Source organism: Pholcus phalangioides, unplaced genomic scaffold (genome assembly GCF_987345545.1).
Source record: "Pholcus phalangioides strain wild (caught in Gottingen) unplaced genomic scaffold, Ppha-v1.0 ptg000008l_1, whole genome shotgun sequence".
NCBI classification, from domain to species: domain Eukaryota; kingdom Metazoa; phylum Arthropoda; class Arachnida; order Araneae; family Pholcidae; genus Pholcus; species Pholcus phalangioides.
In genome coordinates, this window is record NW_028301601.1 from 39,680,852 (window position 1) to 39,693,931 (window position 13,080).

The window sequence follows — 13,080 nt, forward strand, 5'->3', positions numbered from 1 at the left end:
GACACGACATTGAGTACAAAATTGCAACAAAATCTTCTCGACTTGAAAAAATTTCCCCATCTTGGACTTTTTTTTTGGCAGTAGATTATTTTCAATCAGGAGCTTGCTCTTTGGCTGTCTCTCTACTTTATAATCGTTTCAAAAAGTTGAAACGAACATATTCAACTGGTTTGCAAGTAGGGCCGTTAAATCTTCCAAAATTTCCAGTTTCTTTAGAGAGAGCGTTTTTTGTTTTTCCGACATTACGAACGACGAATTTGACACAGTCAGCAAGCAGTGCCGTCTGAACGCATGGACCCACCCGAGCACGGCCCGGGGACCTCAAGAGAAGAGGGAGGGGGGCTCACAAAAATGGGAAGTAATTGAAATTTTCGAAAACTCTCTAGGTTGGGTCTGAGAAAATCAATTGGCACGGAGGCCCATGATGCTCTTAAGACGGCCCTGTCAGCAAGCAAAGCACCACATCGAAAGAACTTGCTGTGCATGTATACCTATTTTCGACAGACCTGTACCCCCCAAATGCTTACATCAGACTTTCTCCCCCTCTCGGGATAACGTTGAAAACATAGGGAGAGAAAAAATTCTTAAAGGTCATATGGACGTCAAAACAATTGAAGCCCATTTCTTCGGGACTCTCCACATCTGCGAATTTTCAGAAAGAGGCAATAAACAAATCATCTTAGTGTCCACTCTAAATGGTCATCAGCCATCTCACTGGTAATTTTCGTATACGTCAGCAATTACCCTAAAATTTATGTCTTTTGCGGTGACAATATGCTAGAACTGTTGCAGCAACGCTTTTTCACTGCATACAAAAATTTTGTGCGCATTTGATGGATATAAATTACGTTTTTCTTTTTTCAAAAGTTTCCGAGTTTTAGTCGGAGTGAAAACGTCGAATAATTGAGGTTTTACGTTGAATAAATGAATGAAATATTTTAACATTAAAATGTGTTTGTTGCATTGTTGTTTAAAATTCCAGCCAATTGATACCCAAGTTAAACATCGTATAAACATGAAAGTTGTATAACTGAGTGACGTATGAACGAGGTTACCCTGTAATTTGTAGATATGCCCTATTAAAAATAATCGTTTTTAAACTTTATGAAACAAAATTCAACAAACATCGCAACTGGCCTCGATGCAGGGCCAAACTCTTCTGACATTATTATAGTTAACTCTTAATGCTCAAAATTAAAATTTAACAAAAATTCAAATTTTTAGCTTTGTTTACCGTTCTTTTGGGCTAGAACCATAGGATTCATCCACGTGGGGAAAAAAAATTAATCCTTTATGTACGCAAACTCGTTCAACTATTTTACTAAAAGATTTCGAACAACTGTATTTTTGCAGACGCGAACCGTAAATATTTTTCTGTTCAACAATATCGTCTGTGAATATAAGTTTTGAGGCGAGATGTGTCCTCAAGACAGTACAGCGAATAAAAAAGGCCGATGCAGAATGTAGCCTTTTTTTTCAGAAGCAAGGAAAAAACCCCTTGATTTGTTCGGACTGGGAGAGGGAGGGGGTTACTAGAGGGCCGTGAGCGAAATCACGTGATTCAGTACACACGTCATTACAGCCATTTTGTACAATACTTTTTGCGGGAAAACGCTTTAAACGAGAAATCTCGATGAGTATCAGTAATAAGAGTTGGCACCAGAGAGAAATAATGCGGGATCCACTGTACACAAAAGCTTGCAGCAAAGCTGTCTCAGTATCGTAACCCACCCACGAGAGTGGGGCTGGCGGAGCTTCAGGCCTGGGGGGTCTGGACCATTCTTGTCATTTTTTCCACACTATTAGTTCACTAAAGAGGGGGTCCGCTGAAGAGCGCAGCCTACGGGCCCTGTTCCAGGTTGTTGGGGGGGTGGGGGTTCATGTGCTTTATCGGCACCCAGAGGCAATTTCACTGTGGAGTACGACGTCTGTTTACTTCAATTTTCATTCTATCGAGACATTATGGCCTTCTACGAACTGAAACAGCAGGGGTCGCGCGGTAACCCTGTAGGTCTCTACACACGCTCGACGACTAGATAAGGATTATTCTAGTGGCCTTCCTTATTCTAGTGGCTATAGCCCTGAGGACACACAAAATGCTGGTGTCCTTGACGTCTCAGTAGCCATGACCATCACAATGTCCTTTCTTCCTTCCAAGGAGAACGACTGCCATGAGAGCCGGGGGGGAGGCACCTTGTACAATGTTCTTTTCTTCGTTTCCGGGTTTTTTTTTTTTTTTTTTAGTTTTTTTTCGTTTACTTGTACATGTGTATAGTTTAAAAAAATTTCAATGAGATCTAAGGTACGTAGTTCAAGATATCCGTCCATACGAGTACAAATTGATATGATTGATATTAAAGAGTCCTGTCTATTTTCCTATGGGACATATCTGAAAGAAAAAAAAAATCAAAAAGATCTTTCCACGGGGCCCCCCGACTCTCGGGCTGGAGCCCTGTCAGCCCCCCCCCCTTGTGGGGGCCATGGTTTTTGCACCGGGTGCCACTAGACCTTAGACCTGCCCTGTGGTAACATACACAGTTTGATTTACTTTATGCAGACAAATATGTTAAATTAATAATAACAAAGATGGTAGAAAATGTATTTAACACTCACCTGTATTTGGATGTTTCTCAGAAGCTAAAATTGGCAAAGTTGAAATATCATTCAGCTTGATTGTTGAATCTCATATTCGAAGTCACTGAAAAAATGCCTTCCTCTCAGCTAAAGCAAGCAGCAACACGAACGAGCAGCGAAAAAAAGTAAGACCCAGTTGGTCACGTGACTTTCGAGTGCCATAGCCCTCTCTTTCTCGTTAGCCCCGGGGAAAAAAATGTATGACGTTGTTCGGATTTGAACACAGACACCGTTCGAAGATTGTCCCTATACATCTCACGCCATGCCTCTACCGATCGCGCTATCATAACCCATGAAATGTCATGAAATGAACTGATATTTCATTAAGGTCATCAAGTATCACGTTATTTCCTCACCTTTATTGTTCGTGGAAATTAAATGACTTTTTTGAAATTACGTGATTTTTTCACTGACGTCATTCAGAGAAAATGACCAAATTTTTACGTCATATTGGACGTCAGGTGACTACTTGGGTTATAATCTCGCCTAGCTCATGTTTCTTTGGAATCAGCGCTACCGGTCGTGATGTCACGCTACGCTATTATAGAAATATCAAATATGACCATATATATTATTCCACGAATCACACATTTGTGTGATTTCTGACCACGAGGTCCTGATGACGACTCTCCATTGTAGAGCCGAAACGGGTCGCCCAATTAAAATTTTGTCTTGGAAACGTGTCAATTTTTTGTATAAATATGGTCACGTTGGATCGATCTTTCTTATTTTTCTATCAGGGGATAGTCATAGTAGCGTAACGCTCGTATAATTGAAGAAGAATAGGAATTTGAAATCGATATATTACAGAGTGACTTTAGTAGGCACAAAAGAAAGTACATTATTTAGTCAGAAATCTCTCTTCATATGCAGGTGAAAGTTTTTTCCTCAAGAGGTTGAAGAATTTTCCTTTGCAATGTTGGATCATGCGAGATCTTACAAATCAGTGTGAGGTGCTTTTGCGCTTCGGCTGAAATGTCCTTCACGATCGCTTCAAATTTATTTTTTTTGTGCACGGTTTTTTTGGTTCAAGAAGGTGTGTATATTTTAGGAAATGAATTATATCCCTCCCCTTTTAATTTTCGCCGTAGAAGTATTGTATAAGCATCAGTTATGTGGTCGTTTACCTGCTTTAGGGAACCTAGTTCTCCCACGCATATAGGCCACGAACGATCTCCATATATAGTACCTTTTTTGCTGAATATACAAGGCTCTTTTGGAATGAAGTTGAATTTCTGGTTGTATTTCTCTTGATTTTAACATTGTAAAAATATTATGGAGCATGTGCGTACATCATGAAAAAAATTACAGGAAAAACCAGTTGTGTCAGTTCAGCTTATTTTCTAAATTGATTCGTAACAGAACACGCAAACAAACTTGCACAACTGAAATACAAAATGGTTAATTGCTCAAATTGTAGTCGATACATGGTATCAGTATTAGACTTGCTTTTGAAATTTTTTAGTGAAGTTAACACACGTGATCCCCTCTCTCCCCATATAGGATATACAAAAAAAAAAAAAAGAATCAAACAGAGCAATAGAACTGCAATAGCAGAAATATTCAACTATTACACTTTACTCAGTTTTACTTAGGAAGATTGAAATTTTTGATTTTTTGGTTGGTTAGTGTGGTTTTTGAGCTTTGAGGCTCGAATGTGAGCTGGTCTTCCATTTAAAAAGTCTCTCTGCAGAGAACAGGCAGACCTACAACACTATACTGACATAACATGTAAATTCAAGGATTTCTATCTTTACTTCAGAAAATGGATGGCTGCATGAACATGAAATAAGTGCAACTCTACAACATAAATATGTTAGGGCCAAGAACACGCATTCCGGCATGTGCGAATTCGTTAGAAATTCCGTAGAGGAATATGTACGAGATGCATGTACTGTTGGGTAGTAGTAGCAGCACTAAAATTCATGTACAACACTAAGTACACTTTCAAACATAAATAGACTCGTAATTGTGCCTCTTCTGGCACAGCTTTTATGTGCTCGGTGTGCAAGAAAGTATGAATGAAAGAAATGGTACCAGTTTGCAGATTTAAATTTATCATTGCAAATAAAATTTACGAGGCCTTCCTATATATATATGTACATGATGCTTCTGCGTGGACCCATGTATTGAGATGGCACTAGCCCCCAAAGCAGAATGTGCCGAAATCTGCGACATACGTCGCAGAACAATTACAGCTACTGCAGAACGATTTCGAAGAATTTTAAGAAAAAGTGCAAAAACCACTATTACGTGATAGATGCGGCCTGGCAGTTGAGTGGTTAGGGAACTGGCTTCTCACTGTGCAGGTCTGGGTTCGAATCCCGGTTCGGCATGGATGTTTACTAACACTAACAAATTCCCTGGACGGATCATACTGATCCCTTGGGAATACGTGTGGATCACGTTTTTAATAATAAATTTACCGCAGAACATTTCCAGTCAGCCGATGGCTCGTCGCAGAACACTACTAAACATTCTGCTTTGGGGACACTAGCAAGAACACAACCTGATACTAAAATAGGACATACTAAGAGATTTTTTTATTATCCTTCAACAAATTTTTTGGCAGAAACTTTTTTTACATAAAGCCGAGGTGGAAGAACTGAAAGAAACGTTTTCTCCTCTTCTATAGAGGGCCACTGCTATTACTTAACCATACTTGTATCTTGTAAACATTCCCTTCGGAAAATTCTACGGTTGGTAAAAAAAATTTTTTGGTTTAAACTAGGTTTTTTTTAATTTGAACCATTTTAAATAGCATTTACATTAAAAACCATTATATTTCTGAAAAATCATTCAATCTTTGAAGAATTGATTTAAACAAATATTTATTAACGTATCAAGTCTTCAAAATGTTTTGAAAAAATGGTACAGGTGCTGTATAATCCAGACTGCCAAATCCAATATAATCCAGATTGCCAAGGGCGCTATAAGTCGCCAACGCCGGCACTCTCAGTTCTTGCCGGGTTGTCATTGTTGTAGATTGTTCCTCGGTAGCTTCTTTCTAGAAGCTTCCATTACCCATCCATTATAGATGTCGCTTAAAGCGCCGGCGATTCAAACTGCTAACGGCGGTTTTTCCCTTTGTGCAGTAGCGTCGTTGTCTTGGATTATTCCCGATTACCTTTCGCTAGTTGTTTTTAGTGTCTTTTCAAACGTTTGAACAGCCATTTAGTTTTTTTTCGTTCAGAGCGTTAGGATTACATGAACCGGATTACATTTTCGTCGACTAGTAAGGTTGTGTCCTTTTTATTTGTTTTTCTTATTAATATTCGTTATTTCATTTAATTTCCGTTATTTATTTAGAAAAATCTGGATACCCAGAAAAAGTCCGGTTTTAATTTTTTTATACCTAGAGTATACTTATTTATACAGCATGCAGGACCGTTGTTTATTTAAAACAATCTGAATACCCAGAAAAAGTCCAGGTTTTAATTTTTTTATACCTAGAATAGTGTACATACCTAGTGTACTAGTAGTTATATTACTTCACAGACATTTTAATTTTCTTTCCCATAAGAAGTAGCACATCTCCTAGTGTATATCTTCCCGTCTTAATATTCAATAGTTGTTTTTTTATACTTTCACCGTTAAGCCCAGTTAATCAAGGTTCTACTGTATAGTAGTTACAAATTTATGAAAAATAATCAGCTATATACAATTTGATTATAATTAAAGTTTCGAGAGATTCCAAAACTACAATATATACATTTACTGGCCAGAATGACTTGAAAATTTTCATGGATACTCCTGAGCAATGGAAATTTCTTTGGCAAAAGAAAAAGTGCAAGTAGTGCAAAATGTACAAGTAGATTATGCTGTACTTGGCCAGCAGTATAATCTATTTTGTGCAACCACATCATTTCCGCACTTCCACAGCATCAGTGTGTGGATAGAACATATTCTATCAAGATGCACATTGCAATACCAGCAAAGCAGCTGCTGAAGACCCATTTTGACAGGATGCACCTTAACCTTTGCAACTTCTGGCTCTGGGGAAGGGGGGTACACCTCACTGTTATAAACAGTGGTCAGATTGCAAATTTTGGTGAATTGCAATCTCCAGCACATCCCCTATATGTTAGAAGTTCCTCAGGAATATTAATGTGGGGGCGTGTTTGATTTAATAAAACTGAATTGCAAGCACAATTTTTATTAGTTTTTGCAAAATAGCTTCCTAGTTAAGTATACTAAAAGTAACTGGAGAAAAAAACCTTTATCTATATACAGGGTGATCAGTGAATAAGCCCTTATTTCAAAATTAAATATCTCTACAACAAAGATCAATAGAATTATGCGGTAAATGGGGTACGTTTATTAGCAAAACGGTAAAAATGTTGTACAGAAATTTTGAAAATTTCTTCTTTTTTTTAAATTTTTTAAAATTTAAAAAAAACAAAACAAAACTGGAGATTTTGGGGTTCCGGAAATCCTCATTTGTGTGAAGAAAAACCACTGCATTCGCCTTAAGTTACTGCACGGGCTGCGGTATGCGCCGGAGGCATTATCCGCCTCTTCTTCGTGCGAGAAACGATCACTACTGAACGTTACGTTACAATTTTGGAACAATTGGTCAGCACACATGGCGCATACCACAACCCATGCAGTAACTTTAGGCGAATGCTGTGGTTTCTCTTCACACAAATGAGGATTTTAGGAACCCCAAAATCTCCAGTTTTTTGTTTTTTTTTAAATTTTAAAATATTAAAAAAACTAAATTTTCGAAATTTCTGTACAACATTCCTACAGTTTTGCTAATAAACGTACCGTTTACCGCATAATTCTATTGATCTTTGTTGTAGAGATATATAATTTTGAAATAAGGGCTTATTCGCTGATCACCCTGTATATAAAATTGATTTTCTGTCTCCGCTCGTGTGTGTGTGTTCTCTATACAAATCTACAATTTCAGATCGATCGTCGCCAAATTTTGCATTTATACCAAATAGGACCCGACTTGAATGATAGGCTACTTTAAAATTTCGTCAGAGCAGGGAAAGTGTCCCAAATGGGCAAAAAACTGTCGGGCAACAATGGTTTTTGGGCCTCAACAATCACTTTCTGAACGTTTACTTTGGTTACCGTTGTTCCCTAGCAATGCGTTTCAGACGTGTTTTATGTGCCTTTACAATGGTTTGTGACTTCTCTAATCCTGTTAGCATATGTATAATAGTTTATGCCTTTATAATGGTTGGCCACATTTTCAATACTCTCAGTAATGAGGCATTTGAATAGACATTATAATCATCATCAGCATCGTTTTGAGCGTCAGGAAAAGGGTGATCCTCATAGAAATCATGTTAAAATTGTTGATTTTACTGTAGAAATACAAAAATTTGGTGTGTTTTCTCTCACATCAGTAATTTTAAAATTTTATTGAATTCTTAGTTTTTGAAATATTGAGTTCTCTTAGAGATATATGAAGCCCAGGAGATTAAATATGAAGTAATTATTTGGACCTACTTTCGAGTTGGATATCCAGGCAATAACATTAATTTCCACTTTTTATTTATATCTTCTCAAGCATGAAAATTAAGTTCTCTGTATTGTCTTTTGATATTCAACTGCATAAATTGATATAGTTTAGGTTGTTTTAAAATCAATTATGGGTCTGTAAAGTACATCAAAGAAATTCCACATCTTTATTTAAGCATTTTTGGAAGCAGAAACAGGCAGAAATAGATAACTTGAAGTTCGGGAGGGGGATTGAAATACCTAGTGCCCCTTGAAAAAGGAAAAAAAAAAATGTTTCTATGTTTCAATGCTTTATCTACCGTATTACTGGATAATTGTTTTGTTTCATAATTTTTTTTGGTAGGTCATTTTACTTTTAATTAAAGCCTAAAAACAAATTTTTGCAAAAAATTAGTAAATAATGAATTAATTTACCTGGTATACTTTGAAGTATCATCAGTTCTTATACACTTACAATAAAAATCAAAACTAAATTTTTTTCTAATAGATTAATAGTTACAGTCATAAAATGTGGTAAAATGAATAAATATTCATTTTACCAAAACGAAATTCTTAATTTGTTATGTACATTTGTTAGAAAATACTTTAAGAGTGATACTTGGGTGGCATACATTTTTGTAACTGTATAGGCTATTGTTCAAAACTCCAAAGTCGATTTTCTTTTTTTTGTGGGGATGTAGCACGCAGAAAGTGTAATATGTAAACTTCATAATTATTAGTTTCTTGGAGATAATTGCTGTTATTTTGGGTTGCTGTATTTTAGATATATTTGACAAATATTATTAAGGACATCTTTTTTCAGCCATCTCTTTGGGCATTTTGCCTGTTGTGGTCTGTGTTTCTATATTTGTTTCTTTAAATCTAGATTTGTTTATTTCACGAAATCGCGCAGGAAGTCACCATATTGGTGAACTTAGACATGGTTTGCATGTCCCTCAAAGAAAGAGGGAGATATCATGTGATCCAAACAGCCTCATTGAAGAAAACCCGGGCAGCGCCGGGTATTACAGCTATATATTATATGATTAATAATATTAAAAGAATTTTCAAACACGCAAGTAATCCATTGAGTTAAGCAAAAAATAATTAAATTGCAAAAGTTGGTTTTTGTTAAAATGTAAGTAATATTTATTGATTAATTAATATGGGAACAGTGTTTATAATTACATTAATAAACATTTTATTTTAATTAATTATTAGAAATTTGAATGATTTTTCAGAAATTTTGTTTTTTTGGTGTTTTTTTAAAAAAAAAGTTCTTTTTACCAACCCTGATTTGAAGTATAGATGGCAGCACTGAGATATCAGAAACAACACTAGCTATACGCTCAGACTGTTAGGTGCACTCGCTTTGTTCCAGACTCTGCACGAAGCTGGGTGAAGAGATCTCGGCAACGGGATAAGTCCGGTGGTAGATCCCCTGGGCATTCATTCATGACAGTGTTGACACGATTCGAAACAGCAACATTGTGACAGAAACCTCACATTTTAAAATGTGGCAAAGCTCATGGTTTGCTTCAATAAATACATTCTGGCAGTGACTGATGAAAGACACAACAGTTTCTCTCTTCCTTCACTCTAGGTGAAAGAACTCCTTTCACAGGCAGTCTAGTCGATGCGACGATGACTTGTCATAGATTGCTAATAGCTTCTCCCATGCATCTATGGCTGTTATGCACATTTTTACAAAGTCAAAGTTCGCTTCACCTAGGCTCTGAGTTATGAGCAACAGTGCTTTTGTTACACCTGTAGGTGTAAACCTTGAGTAGTATGATTTCATTCTATGTGTAGATGTATGTAAGATTTCTTGAATTGATGAAACTCCACAGCCTCGGCAAGCAACGAGTTTCCCTTTTTGTTTGGAGGCACTTTCTCTCCTGTGACAAAATCCAAAAGTTTGTCGGTCTTCAACATTAGTGGCGTCATGGACATCTTCCATCTTGTCCATTCTTTTTGACACTGCAATCTGACAATCTGGAACTTCACGTCCATCGGATCCATGTGATTTCACTTCCGTCGAATGATCACACAGTAACAACGTGACCTCTGTATCGTTCCAATTTTAGTATATGTACTGCCAAAGCAAGTACAACAACGTGACCTGGAGCCAGACTTCACTATCTATTCTCAATAACCTCTTTCGACTCACAAATGCAAGATGTAGAATGCAGAGTTCAAAACACAATACGATGGCAGTACGATATCAGAACTCAACTTTTTAGAATAGTTGGACACCAAATGATAACGAAAAATGTGGTTATAGTTCATAAAATATGGGTAATATGGTCATCTTGTGTACAACTTTTTATTTTGATTCTTATTAGCCCCATAAAAAAATTCAAAACAACAATTCAAACATTCAAAAATGTTTGTCAGAATTTTAAGGAAGTTGCCAGATTTCCATAAGAAAGCACAGGATTTTTATCTTCTGAAAGTTGGCAGGTCTCAAATGGGTTCTCAATGTGCAGATAGCTTAACTTCAGATTACAAGTGATTACAGAGACGAGTAAAATTTTTTTGTTTTTACTAACCTTAAGTAGTATGATTTCATTCTATGTGTAGATGTATGTAAAATTATAGTATAATTTTTCATCAGGTTACTCTATCGTGTGTACAAAAGAAGAAATTTTTGGAGATACAAGACCTCTAATATGTCCTGGACCCAATGATTCTAAGGAAAAGATTTATTGTTGTGGACCAAAAAAACTGCGGTACTGCTGCAATTATGCTGATTACTCTTCAGCTATGTATGTATTATTTATCATTTATTAGCAATATAAATTTTGCATGGGGCCATCCAAGTATAACGTCAGCATCAATGGGGGATTTTTCAGATTTGTTTGCTTTTGATGATGGGGGGGGGGGAACTCTCTCTCTCTAATTATGATTGTTATCATGAAATATTTTTGATGGCATCTTTGCTAGAAATGTCAAAATATGCCAGTGAAAAAAACCTTACCCTAGTTTGTGACTACCTGAACTAACATTCCTGTCGAAAAGTCTTCTATATATACCGCTCTGTCCCATCTTACATATTATAGTGGGGCGGGGAGCAACTAAATTTTTTTGTGTCCACTCTGTGCATCTAGTGTGTTACCCTTAAGTGATTTGCTGGACCCCCATACAAAAGGAAATACATGCTCTTCTAATGGGAGCTGGGAATCACTAAGTGTCCATAGTGAATTGGAGGGGACTCCTCTACTTTTGTGTTCTTACCTATGCCAATGTTAAAATTTTTTGTGAATGAAGGGACTGTCACCCCCTCCTCTGTGCCGTCTATGCTCCCATATGATAAGGACAAGATAAAAAAACTGATAACTTGTAGCAAACTTCCTTGTTACAAAACCTTGATTTTGTAACAAGGAAGGAAACTAACTCATGGAAATCATTTTCTTATAGGTGGAAGGTTGTGGTTGCAATTGGTTTGTACATAGGTGGGATATAAAAAAACAAGGAAAAGCCTGGTGTATTTTACATAACTGGTGTAGGCTCGGGAAAAATTAATAATCATTGGTTAATCAAGATCAGACACATTCACAATAATTCTATCATCACATTGATGACTAATAGAATGGATAGCTAAAATTACTCAAATGGTGGTTTTTAAGCAACCATCTTGCAAATTAACATCTGGAATTTAGAGAAACCATGGTGAAAAAATTAAGAGTTTAGTGCTCAGTACCTCGGACCAACTATAGCAGTGGTTCCCAACCAGGGGTGCGAACTGGAAAAAAATTACATGTTGACTGATTATATACTCAGGAAAATTAAAATAACAAAAATTGAATTTTTCAATTCTTAAAAAAATATGAATCATTGCAATATTTCAATAACTCATTGGCTTTCACTTGCTTCGCATATGAAATTTTCGTCATAAAAGTTTCTTTTTCAATTGGCAATCATACTTGTTTCCCAATTTGGTTGAGAAAAAAATGTCATTATTTACCTAAATTATTTCTGGCTTGTTTGCATTGGTATCTCTTATTATTAGTATGTTATGCTTAGATTTGATACTCGTGAACATAACTCGGGATAAAACGTCAAAATATTTAGTGAAGTGTCAAAGAAACATTAATTTATAGTTGCTGCGACTAGAATCAATAAGTGAAAAGCTATTTAATGAATCTTTTTCTCCAAATCTCAAAAAATGTTTCAAAGGTTTTTTTTAGTTTTGTTTTTAAATTAAATTAAAAAAAAACAAAGCCAAAATTAAATATTAGCCATGGCCGAAAAAAAGACCTTAAACAATTAGTAAAAGAATTAATAGAAATTAATTACTGGATAATTAATGTAATCAATAAAAGAAAAAGAACCTGAATCTTGTAACAGATAAAAACAACATATAATCAAAGGAAGTGTCTTCCCGCACTTCCTTGGATAGCAGTTTTCTTTTCCCATGATCACACATCATGTGTTTCTGCTCGCACTGTGATAACGACTTTTTCTCTTTTCTTTTTTTCCTCTTCCCTTTGACCTTGAGGTCTTTATCTTTATTTTAAATAATTAGTAGTTTTGTTTGTAGCGCCAAGTGGGCGGTTTACTGACATTATATATATAGGTAGACTGGCTGATGTTTTTTCTACTTCTTACTTATTTACTTTATGCTTGCCATGAATTAAACTGGCTTTAATGTCGATAGCTTATTTTTAACCTAGCCCGACTTGACTTTCACAATTTTCGACTTTTAATTTGATGACTGCAGAGATGTCATTGATGTGCTATAATCCATCAAATACGCGAAATTTCAAAAAAGGACACATAAAAATTTGGTTCACGCGTCCTCCGGAACATGTTCTGTCCTAGTTAGAAAAAAGTAGAGGGAAAAAACCCCAACTACTTTGTATACTGTACTGTATTGATATACATGCGGGTTGTTGAATATATTTAGTTTCCCTTAATGATGAGCCATGTACAGAATTTTCAAAGAGAGTTTTGTAGTTTATACTCCCCTCAGGTTAAATATCTGAA

The 13,080-nt window shown here is 36.1% G+C and overlaps 1 protein-coding gene across 1 annotated transcript in view; it reads left to right on the forward strand.

The window, feature by feature from the left end:
• Positions 1 to 3,263: 3,263 nt before the first annotated feature.
• The window catches only part of LOC149084293 (uncharacterized), a 97,074-nt gene continuing 87,257 nt past the window's right edge, over positions 3,264 to 13,080 (forward strand). The window contains exons 1-2 of the mRNA XM_089234659.1: positions 3,264 to 3,670; positions 10,709 to 10,859. Of these exons, the coding sequence (XP_089090785.1) occupies positions 3,610 to 3,670; positions 10,709 to 10,859 (212 nt within the window). The 5' untranslated portion in view covers positions 3,264 to 3,609. The remainder of the gene's footprint in view (positions 3,671 to 10,708; positions 10,860 to 13,080) is intronic.